The 19,406-nt window shown below is 49.2% G+C and overlaps 1 protein-coding gene across 1 annotated transcript in view; it reads right to left on the bottom strand.

Moving 5' to 3' along the window:
• The window catches only part of CRACR2A (calcium release activated channel regulator 2A), a 99,251-nt gene that overhangs the window by 43,911 nt on the left and 35,934 nt on the right, over positions 1-19,406 (bottom strand). The window contains exons 4-6 of the mRNA XM_035028441.1: positions 19,009-19,120; positions 17,693-17,876; positions 14,000-14,146 (exon numbers count right to left, since the gene is read on the bottom strand). Of these exons, the coding sequence (XP_034884332.1) occupies positions 14,000-14,146; positions 17,693-17,876; positions 19,009-19,120 (443 nt within the window). The remainder of the gene's footprint in view (positions 1-13,999; positions 14,147-17,692; positions 17,877-19,008; positions 19,121-19,406) is intronic.

Raw genomic sequence — 19,406 nt, 5'->3', positions numbered from 1 at the left:
AGGGCTCTCCCGAAACTGTGTGCTTGTGTGATGCACATTGCTCAGAAAATGTCAAAAGATTCCATGATAAGGACAACCACTGACACCACGCCCCCGACAAAGGAAGGGGGGGCCACACCTGTCCAGTGCTCATGCCATCTCAGGTCCAGGGCCCCAGGCAGACAGCATGAGAAGGGGCAGGCTGGTTCAAGGCGGGCGGTGATGATGAGATGTCCTCATCCCCCTGCCAGCATCTTCTTCTTACACTGAGGACCCCCACAAGACGGGAAGGAGATACCTGGGTACCCTGCTCCTATATAGAGACCAAGACAAATACGGCTTTGGGAACAAGATGTATAGGTCATCTCTGGTGTTGTCCAGATAGGTCCTCCTTTGAGTGCCGCCCCCCACCCACGTCCAAATTCAAACAAGAAGGCTGAAAATTTGAACAGAGATGGAAGTTATCTGGCCAAAGCATCCCAGGGGACTGCACCGTGACACCTCTTCTCTGACCTGCACTGAAAGTTTCTCTCTGGCTCAGTGCCCCCTGGTCCTCTTTCTCACCTGTTAAGGGGAAGAATCCACGCTCAGGAGCAGGCTGATGTCTTGGTTCTCAAGGTCTGTTTTGAACCAACTCATACTATAACATTTGGCACTTGCCATTCTAAACTCAAATGGTGGCAAGCCCCCTCTGCCCTTTATCCAAGGAATGAGACTTTAATAACGAAGCAAAGGGCTCTGGTTTTCAGTTCTAAGGGGTACTGGGAAGATTTCTGAACAAAACATCAAGGATGGCAACGTGCTTATTCCTCTGAGTCCTTCATCGTTTTAACCTCCACCTCCCTGATGTCCACTCAGGACTCCAATCTAGTGCCAGGCCTTCCCTGCTGCCCAAGGATGTCCCTTCCTCACTTGCTACCTGTGCTACACAGATGGAACGTGACTAAGGAGCCATTCTGCCTGGCATCCGTCCAGGTCTACAGGAACCACAAAAGTGACCCAGACAAGGAACTTGTGTGAGTCGTCATGGCCAAGGTCACTCATATCGAAGCAGAAGCCTCTAAGTTCCCTCTCTTGGCTGTACCCCCAAAGCCAGAAACCTTTGGAGTGAGTATGGCAATGGCCTCAGGATGCGCTCAGCAAAAGGTGACTTCCACGAGCTGGAGCCCTGTGTTTACTACCATCCTGGGCGTAGGAAATTTCTGGTTGGCTAAGAGTAAGAAATCTCTTCGTGCTAAATGACAAATGTTTTGGATTGTTACGTTTGTCATTAGCCAGCCCATAATAAGTATAAGAAATAAGGAGCAAATGTACCTGCTCTTGAATAGGGACACCTCAAGGGCAGAAATGAACACCATCTGAAGGGACTTTCAGAAAGAAAGTCTTCTCTGGGTCCCTGGCATTATCTTCCTATGTTCAAAGAAATTCAGGTGCTAGATGGCAAATGGTATAAAGGACAACTTTAGACAGTGATTCCAACTATATAAATACTGAAGAACTAATAAAGTGAGATGAGAGAAACTTAAAAATTGATTTGCTCTGATAAAGCAATACTAATTACAGTCATCCATATAAGCTGTTTACCATTTATGCTTAATAACCATACAGGGCATCAATTCTATACCATCATTAAATGTGTTATATTAACTTTGCTCTATGTTTCATTTGATTAAATTAACAAACTCTGTTCTTCATGCTCGCATGTCAGTTTGCTTGTCATAAAGTAAGTAATTTTGCAGATTGCTAAAAAAACAAATGGGGGAAGGCAGACAGTCTCTGAATAGTGCCTCCTTCTAGCCCTCATTAACAAAGGCTGGGTCCATTGCAAAGAAGCCCTGGGGTTCCAGGTGGGCTTTAATGAGCCCAGGTCCAGGCTAACCAGACTTATTCATGGAACCAAACCTCTGGAAATGCTTTTGAATAAAGCTGGCATCCTAGGGGACTGGGCCAGGCCTGAAGGTCTTCAGAGGATGAGTCCCATGGACTGACCGACTGACTCATGACCAGCCCTAGTCAGACACATGAGCGCCAGGAATGGGGGGCATCACAGTGCTGTTCATACCACTCACACCACTAAACCAGCTCAGGGCTTCAAAAGCCCTGGGTTCTGAACCCGGAATCAGCTCAAATCCTCAGTGTGACCTTGAGCACTCTGACCTCCTTACATCCCAGAGTAGCACGTGCCCCGAGTCCCCACTCCTCCCCACCCTGCCCCGGCACCAGCATGATGAACAAACAAGAGAGCCGGCGTGAAAAGCATTTGGAACAGCAAAGCCCTAAGTAAATGTAAGGGATTATTTGTTATTGTAATTATTGTCATGGGCTGTGGAGGGCAAGAGCCATTGTCCCCCAAGGGGAGGAAGGTCTTAGCTTCAAGGATAAAAGTGCTGCTGGGTTTGGAAAAGGTGAGAGGCAATCAGGAAGATGAAGAACGGAAAGCTTCATCAATAAAGGCTCCTGTCAGATCCATCTGTTAGAGACACAGGCTGTGTGTGAGCGGGAGCTGCAGGGCCGGAAGCCTGTGTCTGTGGGGAGTTCTGCAGTGGCCACGAGAAGGGTAATCGTGAGAGACACTCTAAAGAGGTCTGCCCGTGTGGCATGTGGCATGCCTGCCCGCACACCATATTCCCCCACCAAAGGAGAGAAGCAACCAATTATGCTTGCTCAGTACATACATCTCTGTTAGCACAATTTCGAAAACCGCTCAGATTGCCCAAAGCACACATATACTTTTTCATCTTCCCCGTGAGAATTTCCCCACCTATTCGAACCCTCGCTGACCCCTTCTCTGAACTCTTAGAACATCAGATGTCTTTAATTGAATGTTTCCTTTTAAAATCCTGAAAAACTGTCTCATCTGGGCTGATGCTGTCTCATCAAGGTGGGGACACTCAGTCATTTTCGTCATCTGCAGGGTCTATGCTCAAAATGTGAATGCTGAAAATGTGTACAAAATCAATTTAAGACTTGGGATACCTAAATCAGTAGCCCATGGAAAGACCATACTCAGGGAACACCGGATTCCAGAGGAACTGAAGAATTTCAGGGTTGGAAGGTCTGCCTGATCCAACCACCTACTTTCCCAGTGCTAAAACCCTTGCCACAATGTCCCTGCCATGTATTTACCCAAACTAGGTTAGAACACCTCTAGCGATAGGAAACCTGGCTGGATCTCTAAACAGCTCTTTCATCTTTGGAATATTCTGGCTCACAGAAATATGTCTTTCTATGACCTTAGCCCTCCTCTGCATAAAAACCCTTTATATATTTGAAAACAGCATTAAGACTTCAAGGAGTTGCCTTGGGTTTATGCCATGTCTCTTTACTTCCTCCAACCATGGCTCATGGGGATCTTTTTTTTTTTGTACATCCCTTCACCTTTCTCTTTACTTTTCTCTGAATGTGCCCTGATTTAGCTTCCTCGAGCCACAGAACCCCCGACGGAATGCCCAGTGTGTGAAGTCTGATTAGCACAGCTTAGAGCTGGACTACGCCTCTCTTGTTCTAGACGCTGCATATCTATTCATGCAGCCTAAAATCACATTAACTTTTCTTGGCAGCCACATCACAGTTGATGAATGCCGAACCCATTTGTCAAGTAAAACCTCTAAATCTTTTGGTCGGTGTGATTGTTCTTCTTTTAAAGATGGTGTTCCGGGGCACCTCGGTGGCTCAGCCGTTTAGCGTCTGCCTTCGGCTCAGGTCATGATCCCAGGGTCCTGGGATCGAGCCCCGCATCGGGCTCCTGCCTCGGCGGAGAGCCTGCTTCTCCCTCTCCCTCTGCCTCTCTCCCTGCTCATGCTCTCTCTCCCTCTCTCTCTCTGTATCTCAAATGAATAAATAAAATCTTTAAAAAAAAATAAAAAGGGGCGCCTGGGTGGCTCAGTCATTTAAGCATCTGCCTTTAACTCGGGTTGTGGTCCCAGGGTCCTGGGATCGAGCCCTGCATCGGGCTCCTTGCTCAGCAGGGAAGCCTGCTTCTCCCTCTCCCACTCCCCCTCCCTCTCTCGCTGTCTCTCTCTGTCAAAAAATAAATAAAAATTAAAAAAAAAAAAAAAGATGGTGCTACTGAATCATATCTCTTCCACCTTGTGCTTCTGTCATTGGCTTTTTGGACACCAGAGCAAGATCTCAGATGTAATTCTATTAGAGTCCATCCATCTTTCCAGCCTGACATTATCTTAATGGATCCCAACTGGTCATCCAGTGTACTCAATGACCTTCCAAGCTTTGTTGGTATTTTACATTTTTAATCATAATGTAAGATAAATAATATATTGTCTTAGTTTGTCAGTTTTGATTATTTAATTCATCTGAGAGTTGTTTAGAAGTGTTTTTATTTTTAATTTTTTAACATTTTCTTTATTTGAGAGAGAAAGAGAGCATGAGCAGAAGGAGGGGTAGAGGGAGAGAGAGAAAGAAGCAGACTCCTCACTGAGCGTGGAGCCTGATGCCAAAAGTCAGACACTTAACCGACTGAGCCACACAGGCACCCCTAAAAAGTGTTTTTAATATAAAAACTACTGGTTTCTAGTTTATTGTAAAAAAATAGTTTATTAGTAAAAATATATATATTGGTAAGGTATCTACTTCTTAGAATCTATGAACCTTTCCTGTGTAATCAAAAACATTATCACTTTTTGCATAACTTCATGAGAAGCATGTGTATTTTACTGCAGGGTACACAACTCTATATTTATCTCTTAAATTAAGCTTGCTGCTTGATGGTTTTAAATATTTTACATACTTATAGCACTTTTTGCCTGACTAATGTATCAAATCCTAGATAAGTTTGTTAAAATCTTCTCAAGTCTTGTTTTTATCAAATGTTCTTTTTTTTCTAAAAGTTTTTGCCTTACCTATTTTGCTGCTATGTTATTTGATGCCTAAAAGTTTATTTCTGTTGTAGCTTCTTTATGGATGGAACTTTTTAAATTACTACAAAATATTCTTCCTTATCTTCCTTTGTTCATGCCACTGGTAAAAATATTGAAAAAGACAAAGATAGCAATCTATAATAGAACTCTCTGAGCTTTTCATACCATGTGGGCATAAATATTCAACCTATCTTCTATTACCCATTCTTAAAACACCCCCCCAACACACAACCCAGGGCAGTGTTTATTTAATTATTCCCTTGTCTGCTATCTGTGCCTAGTCATTTTGAGCTACAGGGGGAGGAGGGACAGAGAATAGGGAGAGAAAGAGACACGAGCTCTCAATGAGACAGAGAAACAAATATAAGGAGGCAGTGGAGTAGTTATGAGCACCAGCATTTATCCTCACTTTCTTGCTCTTTCAGTATAATGGCTGGATAGTGCCTCTGGCATATTCCAGTGTAGTCTAGGTTATAACCTGCTGACAGCTATGGTTGGCTCAGAATTCCTTAGACCCAGAGTAAAAAGGCCTTGGTTCAAATCCTGATCCTGACATTTACAAGCTCTGTGGCCTTGGACAAGTCCCATGTCCTCAGTGAGCCTGAGGCTTTCTGCATCTGGAAAATCAGATAGCAATACCTACTTTAGAGTGAAGTTGTGAGGTTTAAATAAGATAATGCATGTGGAGTTATTTAGCACAATAGGTAGCCGATAGAATGCATTTAATAAATTCTAAGTAAATGAGTTTTCTGATTCTCCAGGGGCTTGTGGACCCCTTTTTAAGAGTTGCTGCTTTATAATTCCTTCGGATTTCAGCCAAGGGGCAAGTAGAAACTGAAGCGGAATTATGCAGCAGCAGATGTGTGTGAGAATGGGGAAACACAGGGAACAGAAGACTTGGGGAAGGACAAAACCTGAGGTGGCTCAGGAAGAAGACTAAGTGTGGAAAGAGAGAGCTGTAACATCACCATCAACATTAAGTACTGGTTAAGCACTTTGTAAAGTAACACGCTGGGTGAAATAATTTAGACCAATGGGATGGGCTCTGTACACCAGGATTTTAGCCGCTAAGAACACCAAGTTCAATGCTAATGTGGCATGGAGGAAAGGAGCAGGTGAAAGAAGCCACACACCGTGCAGTAGACCCCACCCCACTGTGCCTCCCTAGCTCTGGCTGATAGCAACTCTGTGACCACAGAGCCCTACCGGGAGGGAAGTGGACAGAGCCCCCTACAGTAGTGGGGAGATGGCAGAGTTCTCAGGGGAAAAGTTAAGAGAGGCTGAGTCCAGAAAAGGGAGATTTTCTTTTCTTTCTTTCTTTTTTTTTTTTTTTTTAAAGATTTTATTTATTTGACAGAGAGAGACAAAGCGAGAGAGGGAACACAAGCTGGGGGGAGTGGGAGAGGGAGAAGCAGGCTCCCCGCCAAGCAAGAAGCCCGATGTGGGACTCGATCCCAGGACCCTGGGACCATGACCCAAGGGGAAGGCAGACGCTTAATGACTGAGCCACCCAGGTACTCCAGAAAAGGGAGATTTTCAAGAGTGAAGGGAAGAAACAACAATTATATACTGAGGATGCCATAGGGCAGTGATGGATCTGAAAGAATGAGTCCTATTGAAAGCCAGGCTTAGAGGACAGAACGGCACTTAGGGTGTCTGACTATGGCAGACATCTGTTCTCTAAAGGAGAACTGTAAGCATGTGCGGGGTATTGGAGATTTAGGATGGGATGTGTGGGAAAGGAGTAGGGGTGGAGATACAGTGATTCTCATGTAAATACAAGGCTTAGTTCTGAGAGGCCTTTACAGATTATTTGCAGGGAACTGAAAGGTGAGATGTAGTTAGCAATAACTTACCCTGCCAGGTTCCCACAGGGACTGTGAAAATTAATTAACCTTCACAAAGTGATTTGCACACAGAGAGTTAAGGTACCACACTGGAGTAAAGCATTAATGCTCAGTACCACTGGGGTTCCAGCTAATGACACACGGGCCAAGTCCTTCCTGCTATAGAGTATTGCTTGGTCAAAATATCCTTCTCCTGCTTCCTGTTTCCTTTTTGCCTTCACTTAGGAACAGAATCTGTTCAAATTTCAGAAGGTCTCAGAAAGTCATCTGGTCAACCTTCTAGGTTCTAGGCAGGGGTGTGCTGAAATCATTTCAGGAAAAATAGTAGTTCCTTCTTCCCTAAATGAAGGTGTCGTCTTGACCTTGGGCAAATGGCATTTTTCTACCTTTTAGATAAATTACAGAAGCTTGAACTCAAGGCAGAGCTTAGAAATGCCTCCGGACTTGGAGAGTAATCATCCTGATTTCATGTGTTTCCATGTGCAAGGGCAATGGTCTGATCACGTCTCCTAGTTTGCACAATCTGGTGAAAGGCAGATGTGAAGAGAGGAAGAATCTCTCTCCCCATCAGAGCCTGGGCTTGAAAAGCTCATGTATTCCCAACCTCCTTGTTTTGCATGTGAAGAAAATGAGAGTCAGAGCAAGGAAGTGACCAGTCTGTGGGCACCCAGATACCCAGGGTCTGAGTAAAGGGAGAACCCAGGCCTTGACTCCCTGTCTCATGTTCCATCCACGACACCATTGTGTCTTTCCAAGCATCCTAAGTGCTTACACTGGAAACTCCATACATTTGTGTTCAGGATTGCCAACTATCCAGATTCCACCTGGAGTCTGTCAATTGTGGAGCTGAGCGGGAACTGGCGCAAGGAATGGGGCCCACCAGGGCTAGAGAGGGCCGAGATCACCAAAAGGGCCTGATCCCTTTTCCCATGTCTTCCCCACCCTCACCCCATGTGCACTGAGCACAGAGTGAAGACCCTGGGACTGAAAAGTCTCCAGGAGTTTGCTTTGCCAAAGAAAATGGAAGCACGTTCAGGCTCAGCCTGCTTGGTGGTTGGGATGAGAATGGTAAAGGCGGGATTCAGACTCGCTGCTGCCCCCTGCCACCTTCTTCAGGCAGCAGCAGGCTCTGGACAGCAAAGAGAAGTTCTTCCTAGAAAAATCCTGTTTGGGGTTTTCTTGTTCTCCTGAAGTCAGTCTCTCTAATTGCCTCCCTATCTCTGTCTCTGTCTCTGCCTGTCTCTGTCTCACACCCACGCACATGCATGCTCACTACCCACGACGTGACTGGAGTAGAGCTGAATGAAAGGAAAACATAAGAGTTTGTATAAAATTCTGCAAAGACTGTATAATCGCCAATTGGATTTTCAAGATGGATGGTTTCTCCCTAATTAGATTCTGCTGCCTTGTATAAACCAACTTTGCAGCTTTATCCCATCCTATAAAGCAGCCCATTTTTCATTAGGTTTACAAATCATGCCCATGGTGTATACAGAGCACAGATAATCCTCACCTTTCAGTTTGCTTCAGATAACACTGTGCTTCTGCCTCAGATGATAATATACCAATAAAAAACGTGTGCCTTATTGAGCCATAACATCATTACTTAAGACCCTCACCAAAAACTTCTTATCTTCACCCTAAGAACAAGACTAAAATTCCAGACTGGAAGGGCACCCTGGAGTGTACCTTTTGCAGGTGGATATATTCTGGAAAAACAGGCTCGAGCAGCATTTCTCAAAGTGGGGTGTGTGGCCTGCCTGCGTCAGACCCACTGGGGATGTGCACTAAGATGCACATTCTTGGGCTCCCTCCCCAAGACATACCGATTTAAACTCTCTGGGGAAGAGACCTAGGAATCTACCTCTCAACCAAGATCCTCTGGTAATGCTGAAGCAAGCGAACATTCGAGAACCACACAGCTAAGGTCCTTCGCAGGCGGAACGTAAGGGCCGCCTGCCATACCCATGATGCTTTATTTGCTGCCCTATCTGGAGACAGGGCCAGGGAAGCGGTGACCCTCCTCCCCCAAAGATGCTCATGTCTCTGCAGCTTCATATTACAGAATCCCAGTTCCCAGGCTTGTAGCAGTACAGCCGATATCCCAGGTAGGCTGCATGTTAGGCTGTAAGACACCTTCCCTCCTGGTCTGGACACCCTCCCAGAGCCCAGGGAAATCCCTCTAGACAGAAAGTGCCTGGATAGTGGCTGGGCAGGAGCTGCAATTTAAGGGCCCCCAGGCTCCCACGAAACTGCCCGAGGCCTGACTCAGCTGGACAAGAAAGGCTGTGCAGATGAGGAACTGATTCCAACAAGGCCCTGGGGAGTGTTGCTGTTTGTCAAAGCCAAGTGTGGTCCCCCAGTGATGTGAAGCAGGCAGCCTGGGTGGTCCTCCCAGGATACTGAGCTACAGAGGCCTGAGCAGGCAGAGTACAGCCCACGGCCTGCCTTTGATCTTTGAAAGCACTTTTCTTCCAAGAGCTCAAAGCACTCTCCAGACACCACCTAATTCATCCTTACCCCCAGCCTCAGGGTTAGATCCTCGTAAAGAACCTAACCAGGCCTATGTATCCAGCACATGTCAACTCTGGTCAAAAGTCAGAATCTCAGGGCGCCTGTGTGGCTCAGTCGGTTAAGCATCTGACTCTTGATTTCGGCTCAGGTCGTGATCTCAGGGTCATGAGACTGAGCCCCGCGTTGGGCTCCACATTGGGCACAGAGCCTGCTTGAGGTTCTGGCTCTCCCTCCCCCTCTGAGCCCGCCCCCACCTATTCTCACTCACTTTCTCTCTCTCTCTCTCAAAAAAAAAAAAAGTCAGAATCCCTCAGGATAGTTTATAAATGCAGACTTCGAGTCCTCACCCCAGACCAAATGAATCTGGCCTGCCTGGGGTGGGACTTCTGCACCCCCTAATGATTCTGGCAAAAAGGTCTGAATCTGTTGCTGCCTCCAGACAGTACCACTCTACATCCCCTGGAGAGCTGAAGCTTGTTTTTTGTTTTTTTTTTCTTCCAGGAAAAGATAATTAGAAAGATGCTTTCCATGGCAGTGGAATCTATAATTTTTTTAAAGATTTTATTATTTGTTTGAGAGAGAGAGCGCGAGCATGAGTGGGGGGAGGGGCAGAGGGAGAGGGAGAAGCAGACTCCCTGCTGAGCAGGGAGCCCAACTTGGGGCTCGATCCCAGGAGCCTGGGATCGTGACCTGAGCCGAAATTGAGAGTTGGATGCTTAAGCGACTGAGCCACCCAGGCGCTCCAGGAATCTGTAATTCTGATGGCCTGAAGTTCTCCCTAAGCCTAAACTGTATCCATCACACTAAATGTAAAGTTCTCTGAGCTTCTGTGCAGTGAATACAAGGAGCACAGCTCTGTTACAGTCTAGCCTCCACTTCCTGGGAGAGATGCAGCGGATCCTCCAGGTTCTGAAGTTCAGCAGGAGAACCAGGCTTTAGCCCGAGGTTCCTGCATTTGACTTGTCTCTACCGTGCCCCCTGGGGCTGTGGCTACTTCCCAGTGGACGCACAACCGAGTTGAACATTGTACCCAGGATTCTGACCCAACCTCTACCCCAAAGGACAAGGGGGTGGGAGACTGACCTATTCCCAGTAGGCAGGTAAAAACCAAACCAAACCAAACAATCCAGGGCAGTGAGGTACGGAGGGCCCCGGAGGCTGGTCTTGGGACAGGAGCTATTAGGAGCTTTTCCAGGCACTCAAGCCCACTACACACTCCTCCCCTACAGAACCTGGAGAGAACCTGAAGGAAGCTGGAGTGGACCTGGTTCACTCACTGCAGCAAAACTCAAACCCCGCGGGACAGGATGCCCACCCTCAGCAGTCCCATTTTCTCTGGGCTCCACAGGAGACAGAAACGAGATGTGTGGTCTGGAAAAGGAAGAAAAAGCCTCTGCTGCCGATGACAATGTCATCTGGCGTTTCAATGGTATGGGAATTCTCGGCTCGGCTTTGTGGCGGAATTTGTATGGGTATGAGCTCGACCTTATCAGCGTGATCATAAACTCCTCAAAGATGGGGACTCTGAGTTCTATTTGCCCAACTCAGAGCCAGGCAGAGAGTAGGGGCTTGTTACAGGCGAGCCAGAGTAACAGTGTGCTGGGTCCCCGGGGCCCTGGCCGGGGCTAGACGCCCAGCAGCAAGGACGAGAGCCACGTCTGCCACAGGTGCTCATTCTCCAGGCAGAGTGGAAATGCCAGCCCGTGGAGGAGTCCGGGAGATGTTCAAACAGTTCTCAGGGTCCCCCCGAACTCCAGCCTGAATCAGGCCATTCCCAAGAGCTCCCCTTCTCCTCCCTCCCCAACGCCTGGACACACACAGCCCCAAACTCCCCAACTCATCTCCTAGAAGATGTCTCCGAGTCACTTAACTTCACCCTGCATTATTTGTCAAGACTCCCATTTAAATATTCTAGATGCTATCAGGGTTTCCAGTTTCTTGTTTGACTGCTGAGCTCCGAGGACCCTTATAGCTCATCTGGTCCAGTCATAACCCAGAAGCAGGATGTGACCAGCCTTTTGGTTTATTTAACAGAAGACGAGAGAATAAGAGACTCTAGTAGAGAATGTCAGAGTATGTCACATGTAATAAGGGTGAGCTCCATTTCAGGAAATTTTCAGTTATGTACACATCGAAGTGTCTGGGAGTTGCAAAGCCAAATGCATTTCTTCTAATGAGTCACGATCACAAAACAGCTTGAAAAACACCAAGCCATTTTCTCATGTTGCCAGTAGGGAAACTGACGCACAGAGAGGTAAAGCTAGTTGTCCGAGGTCACACAGCTGATCAGTGGCAGTGCCTGGGCCAGAGCTCAGGTTTCTCCTGCCTCCTATTTTAGTGCTCTGCTCACTACAGCCTGCAGGTCTCTGGTTCTGCACCCAGAGAACACCCCTGGAGTGCGACTGGCCAGGGAACCCAGGAATCCCCAGTCCCACCACAGCTACCCAGCCAGGAGTGGGCCTCCATCAGCTGACCCAGCGCAGGTGTCCCTGGCAGGGATATCGAAAGAGGATGGGTACGGAGGGCTGGAACCTATGGCCGAGCTCATTTTGCACATGCAGCCGAGAGTGGCCTTGACTTTCACCTCAAGAACTTTTTAATAATCATTAAATTGGGGCAAAAGCACTAAAAGAGGCCACTTTAGGATGAATGTGAGGGCTTGCCGGCTCTGACACCAGCCAAGAGCATGGCTCTCTCCCTGTGGAAGGGCAGGCCAGCACAAGCACCCTGCAGTGAAGATTCCAGGCCATGAGCTGGGTCACTGCCTGCCCATTCGGGCTATGACCACTCTCACCTTGCTTGGGTGATAGAGTACCCTCCTCTCTGCGACGTGCTGCCTGAGTGTTTCTGCAGCTCCTCGGGGTGATCAACGTTGGGGTCAGAGGAAAGTGGGGGTGCAGGGAGGGTCAGAAACGAATACAGGTGAGAAAACCAAGGCTCACAGAGGCCAAGAGACTTGAGCAAGCTCACAAGGCTAGCTGGTTGGAGAGCCACACGTGACTTAAATGCAGAGCTGACTGCCAGCTCCCCATCTCTCAAATCACACACAAAGCACCTGGACATCTTGTAACAGTGCAGACTCAGTAGGGGTCGGGGGAGCCTTGAGATTCTGCATTCCTAAGAAATTTCCAGGCGATGCCAGGGCTGCTCGCTCTACACCATGTTGTCTGGAAGGATAAAGGGGTCTTTGAAGTTCACCACTGCTTCTATCAAGCCTCAAGCTCTCCACTTCCGCCAGCGAATCCTCTAAGACTGACAAACAGACTTATTTTAAATAATAAGGATTATTACTTTAACGTGCATCAAATACTCATTTTGTTAACATCCCTATCTTACACATAAGGAAGCCAAGACTCAGAGAGGTTGAGTAGCTTAGCCTGAGTCACACAGCTCGCAAGTGGCGCAGCCAAGATGTAAACTCAGATCTGTCCTGACTCACAGCTTTGTCAGCTAAAAGCTGTGCAGAACTCTACCCTCAATCCTTCCTTTCTCTGAGCCTCGGGAGCCTCTCCCCAGAATGCTCATGATACTCCTCCAGCCAAACCGTGTTTTCCCCAGCACTACTTGACCACAACTTTCTCATAACTCAGGCTCCTAAGGGTCCTTTTTTCCAGACCTGCGTATACCCAACGGACCCCAACAAGTTCTTTTTAGAGTTGATCTGGGGGAGGCACGAGATGCAGAGGAACTCAGGGCAACGTGTGGATAGCTGATCATGCTGTAAGACACGTGGTGATCTCCTTCTAAATCAGGGCTTGCATGCTCTCCCCAAGGCCATGTTGGCGGAGGCTCTGAAGTCTAGCAGCCTGGACTCTGAAGCCCTGTCCCCAGGAGGCGGTGCTAGGCACTAGGAGTTTTGCAAGGAAGGGCGCGTGGTCTGTGTTGGAAGCGTCGAGGACTCCTGTGCAGGGAGTGATCTCTGGGCGGGGACGAGAGTGCGTGGCAGAATTACTGCAAGGACCGCTTCGGCACGCTTCCGAGGGCTACCCAGACCCAGCCCTGCGTTTTGGCCACACCTTCAGGATGATGAACCATCCTTAGCTACACCATGCTTCACCCAATGTGAGCTCCCTGCTGTGACGTGCATGTGATGACTCTGGACACATGCAGCACCATCCCCACAGGTGGATGAACATCCATGTGGCTGGCCCCACGTCTGTGGCACAAGGCTGACTCCGGCTGGCTTCAGGTCCAGGGCTCACCTTGCTGGGGCTGCCTCCTCCAAGCAAAGGAGAAGAGCTAGAAACCACTAATGACTGCAGAGGCCCTGGCGGCCAGGAGGCAGCAGGACGGATGTGAGGCTGTGATGCTTCAGAGAGTGGTCAGAAGGGGACTCAGTGGGGCCCAGAGCTGGTCTGTAGTTGGGGGGTAGGCCCGGGGTGTCAGGGCCTCACGGTCTAGAGGCAGGGAGAGTGGTTTTCCAACCAGTCTCGGGTGCCGGGCTATCTCGCTCTGAATGCTGGCTCTGCCACTTACAAGCTGTATGTCCTGGGGCATGTCATTCACCCTTCAGGACCTTGATGTCTTTATCTATAAAATGGGCATAACAGTGAATAGTCCAAATGAGCAGGTGTATATGTTTAAATAGTGCCCAGCATATGGTGAGGGCCTGATTAATGTGAGCAAGGGCTTAAAAATATTTATACTATTACTATGACAGCCACAGGTCCCAGTCTCCACTCTGGCAGACCGTGACAGGGAGCCTCCCGGAATGAGAAAACGTACTCTGTGTTTCTGTTTCTCACACCCGGGTACAGTGAATGGCTGAGGCTGGGGACCTACTTTTTCAAGGCGCACTCCAGTTCGTTCTTCTCCTCATGGGCTTCTTGGAGCTGGGAGAAGGTCCTGGTCAGGAAATCCTCGAAGTTGGCCAGTAAGTGAGGTTCGTCCTTCTTCAGCTGTAGCCAGAGTTGCTTGATATCACTTTCACTACAAGAGAAAGGGGCGCATTAATGTCCGAGTGTGGAAATACCACGGTTCCCAGACATGAAACTGACAGCCAGAACATCATGATCATGATCACGATGGCCAGCATTTATTGAATGCTGGCTGTATGCTAGGTACTCTACGCATATAAGCTTATTTGACCCTCTCGGTAACCTGTGAGGCTGGTGCTCTACTCACCCCCAGAAGAGGGTGAGGTGAGCTGTCTCAGATCACTTGGCTGGCAAACGACACAGTCAAGAGTCAAACTCGGGGCTGCCTGGCTCCTGTGTCGACCTCCTTCACCCCGCACACCACTGCTTCCACTTTCCAGTTTTTCCCTATGGGCTGGTGGTGCTGAGCATGCACAGCCACGTGCTGGGAGCATCAAAGAATGGCAGGAAGAGGAGAGGAGGACAGGAGCCTGGTGCGTGTGAGGACTAACGCCGTGGAGCTAAAGGAAAGAGCCTGTTGCCCCAGGAAGGACGGTCCTCATAGCTGAGAGGTAAAGACATGCCATCTGATGGATGGCAGAAAGCAGTTGTCACCGCGGGGAACGGAAGAGAATACGCAGCACCCCACTGGGGCCCGGTGGCAACGGGAATGACTGACAGGCAGAAGGAAGGGAAGGCGCCAATCTTCGAGATGCGTGTGCACACACGGAACGACAAATAGAAAGTTGGCAGGGACACAGGCAGGCAGAGAGACAAAGACACACAGTGACGTGCCCAGAGCCTCCCCTCCCCCAGCCCCACCCCCGGCTAACAGGCACATAGGCAGGTGTGCACTGCAGAGCAACAGAGACACGTGGGGCCACACTGACCCGGGACAGGAGGAAGGAGGAGGTGGCATACACCAGGGACCATGCTCTCCCTCTCTGGAGAAACTCGAAAATCTATGGCCAGCCATCACACGGAGCCTGAGATCAATCTGATCTGCAACCCAGTAAATTCTAAAACCACTATGATCTGAGGGTAGCTACAACCGGGAACCCTCAGGATAAAGAATAAAATCCTCTGTTCTTGTGTGACAAGTACTATATTTGAGCAACTTTCCTTGGAAGTGCTATTTGCCAGCACCAGGTTAGCAATGGGCCTGGGCCACAAGAGTACTCTCTGCACCCAGCACAGGGAGGCCCACTGAGAAGGGAAGGTACCACTGGTCAGTTATCGGATCATCCATCCACTGCCCCTCCCTCCTTCCTTCCCTTGCTGTCCTCCAACTCATCAGGACCACTCGTCCACCCATCACCCAACGAGTACTTCTTATCTGTTGGAACCCAGCACTGAGATGACATGAGGTGATCCGGGAAGCAAGGGAAGGGGAGGGAGGAGCTTCCTCGTTTCCCAGAATGAGTTCTGTTTCCCCACCCACACAGAACAGGCTAGGGCAGTCCACTTTGCTGTACTGTAGATACAATGGAGATGGTACAAGGGGTTCAGAGATACAAGAGTCCCAGAGACATATGATGATGGCCTCCCATGATTGGGGCAGGCTGCTTCCCTCATGAAGTACCTGCATTATAAAATCAAGGTCCACCTTGTTAGCCTTGGTCTGTATGTTCACATCTGCCAAGTTCCTGCCGAGACAGCCAATTGGCCAGAGCCTCCAGTGAGATTTGCAGACCCACCTGACTCTCTTCCAAACCTTTCCAAACTACTTCGTCATGGCCACATCCCCTCCCCCCAAAATTTCTGGAGAAGGGACAAATCTGTCCATTCTTGATGAAAAAATAAGCCAAAGTCCATAAGCTGCCAAATCACTCAGCTAGTCGGACCATTGGGAAAAGCTGGGAGTCCAGACATCTGGTCTACCGCTTCTGCTCCTCATGAAAGGGTGGTGGACTCAGAGAGCAGGGCTAGACGGGATTCTGGGAGGTCAGCTGACCCATCTGCCTGCTCCCAGAACAATATACAAGCCATTCTGGGGAGTGAATCTTTGAAGACCTCCAAAGTCTTCACAGCCTCCTTTATGTCCTTCTCTGGGGCCCAGTGGTTTTGCCATTCCCCTCATGCTGCAACACCAGCCCGCTGCCTTCCATTTAGCTTCCATGGGGATGGAGAGTTCTGGCCGCCATCTTCTGCATATCAGTTTTTGTAACCACCCTTGAAACCTTTCCTAGGGCCTTCTCTTCCCCAGGATGCCTCATGCTGGCTCAGTTCCTCACAGACCTCTGACATAGGCCCTCCGAGGAACATCAGGTGAATTCTGCTTTTAGAGCCCTGCTAGGAAGGGGGCTGCCCCAGAAGGGACAGGTGGGCGGAGAGGTGCCTCTCTTTCATGCCAGTGCCGTGGCTCATCCACACTGCCCTCTCCTCCCGCTCCTCCAGGAGGAGGTTTCACGGGGTCACTGGCAGTGGTCCCTGGGCTCTGGCCTTTTGTCTTCAGAGAAGCTGAGTCAGGTCTCTGACTAACGTACCTCCCACGCACCTGCCCCCGTCCATGGGCTCAGATGATTAAGCGTCTGCCTTCCGCTCAGGTCATGATCCCAGAGTCCTGGGATCGCCCCGGGGGGCAAGCGCACTGACCATCCAGAGCCTCTCACCGGGCTCTCTCCCAGGCCTTTGACTGTCCTTTCTCAACTATGATGCAATCTACCAAATCGTTTGCTCAAAAATCCACAGAGCTACAGATTCTTGCTTTGGCCTGAGTGTTGTGTGCAGGCCCCTCCTTTCCTGCTACTTCTTTATCATTCCCAACCACAGCTCCTTCACCTCCCAAGCTTGGGACGCATCAGCTCCAATCATCATTCCTACTCCTGCAACACACACCCAACCCAAGACTGAGAGGCCCAGAAATGGAAAGGCAAAAGGCAATGGGAAAAGGGAGAACAGTATTCCGCAGTTTTTAGGCCACTGGTTTCCACCAGCTGTGACTCCACTTTTTATTTCATTTCATCCTATTTTTATTTCATTTCATTTTAAATGTCAGATACATTTTGGAAAAAAAAAATGGGGGTATTGTGTTTTAGTTGAAATTCCAGCCATCTGAAATTTTCAGCTGAGCTGCTGATTATCCAAGTGGTGGGCTGGTAAAAACTGGTTAATTTCCCGCCTCAGCTTCCTGATGGGCTTAGCTCAGCTCAGGGACACCGTGTGCAAATGCCTCCACGTGAGGTGCCTCGGCCAGGAGCATGCCACTGTGGGGTGGGCCGGGCTGCCCTGCAGCCCCTGAGACCCAAAGCTGGTTCCGGAGGCGGGGGTGGGGGAGGAGGAAATGCTGGTGAGCTGGCAGGGATGAGGAACCCCAGCAAAATGCACAGAGAACCCCTCCAGGCCCGGCACGGTCCTCTGCTGCATAGTGCTCCTCAGGGAGCCAAGGACTGTGCTGACACCGTATGGTAGGAGTGCGGAGAGTGGGAGGGTAGGGGCGTCGCAGTGCTTCCCATGAGAAAATGCAAAGAGCAGAGACAAGAGTCTGCCAAGTCTTCTAGCTGGCAGCCCAGAAACTGGGGCCTAGCTGAGCACTTAACACACACTGATGTCGCACAGGGCAGATGAAGGGGTGGCTCCTAGGCAGGGCTCCATCCCCCCAGTCCCTGTCACCACTTACTCTTCAAAACCCTTTTGGGCTCCAAGTTTGTCCATCAGCATTTGGAACTGGGTCTCCTCATCGTCATCCATGGCGCCCGCATGCTCTTCCCCTCTGGACTGATACACCTTCTCTTCCTGGAGCTGGGCCATCTGTTCACCGGCATCTTCCTGACCTGGCTCGTTCTGGCTGAAGAAGAAGTGACCTGGAGGATGCACAGCACAAGGATCTGAATCAGGCAATCAATAAATACTCACCCAGGGAGACCTTATCATTCTCAGTTGCCAGGAATCATCGGAGGCTCATCTAAGAGAAGAAAAGGGGGCCCCCTCCCCCCACAGCAAACATTCTTGCCACCATCTTCTGGATTTGGGGACTTTGCTACTTCCATGAGATTCTGAGAGACGCTAGAGCCTGGGAAAGGCGGAATGGATGACAGTGCTGTGGCACCTTTGTGGTTCTCGAACCTTTAAAGTCTGGCTTAGAGCTCATCTCTTCACTGATTTCCTCTCTAAACAATAAGAGCCTCCCCTCCATCGACCACCAGCAGCAGCCTGACTGCTCCATAACATCATCTAGTCATTCCCACCACCAGGATCACGGTGCTTCACATTTATAAGCGACTTAAACATTTCGGGTGTGCTTTCTCCATACTCAAACTGCCTGTAATATACAGCAATCTGTCTTATGCTCTCGAGGCAGTTATAAGCTCCTAGAGCTCAGGAAGAACCTCAGATACTTCTAAACCAACTATACGGCACTTTGTGTGAGGCAGATGGTTGGTAAAACTTGCCTGCTGACCCCTACCTGCTCTGATCAATATCTGATCAGTATCTGATCTGATGGTGTATCCGGCTTCTTTATCTTGTTCATGAATCTCTGTTCTCCTTCCTCCTGGGTACCTTGAGAATGACTGGTCTATTCAAACCCTCTAGAAATTCCTCTGATGGCGGGTTCCCCTCAATCTGGAAGACTCAGCCAGACCCAGGTTGAAATGAACCATGCAGCCATTGTGCTGTGTTGTGCACTGGTATCATGGAAAGGAGAGGAGATGTAGAGGCTGGAAATCTCATCTCGGCTCCTCCTTTTATGCCAAGCTTGCCCTTCTCAGATGGGAGGGGATCTGGCTGTGACCGTGTAGTGGGCACGGAGAGAACAGTGCTATGAACAGCCAACAAGGACACGGAAAAGAGGCTCAAATAATCCAGAGCCTGGAAACTTCCAGAGGGCAGGAAAGTTTGGGCTACACAACCCACAGATCTGGTGGGGGATGCGTGCACTTTACATAGCTTTAGGTAGATGCATACCCTGGGGCCCCAGCACCCATCTGAACTTACTAAATCCAGTGGTGAACTCCTCTGGTGTCAGAAAGCCATTGCCATCAGCATCTAGGGCATCAAACACATCTTCCAGTTCCTCCAGGCTGAGTGGTAACTCCTCGTGGAGCCTCTGAAAACAATCCAGACTGTACTGGTCAACACTCAGATCATCACGGAGGGCTGCCCCAATCCAGACCCCACGGTCAACACTCAGATCATCACGGAGGGCTGCCCTGGGACTGCAGAGATTTCTGCCAAAAATGTCTAGAGTTGGCCCTGTTCTACAAAAGACCTCTTTACCACCCTTCTCCCTCATTTGAATGTTACAACACCGACTATTTATTGGGTGCCTACTAATGTGCTAGGCAGTTTGCTAGGAGATTTATAAATAAATACATATTTATCAATATATTTAT

This window comes from Mirounga leonina, unplaced genomic scaffold (genome assembly GCF_011800145.1).
Source record: "Mirounga leonina isolate KUSES-001 unplaced genomic scaffold, KU_Mleo_1.0 Mir_201, whole genome shotgun sequence".
NCBI classification, from domain to species: domain Eukaryota; kingdom Metazoa; phylum Chordata; class Mammalia; order Carnivora; family Phocidae; genus Mirounga; species Mirounga leonina.
Note: the sequence above shows the minus strand (reverse complement) of the source record. Positions and strands in the feature narration are given on the sequence as shown.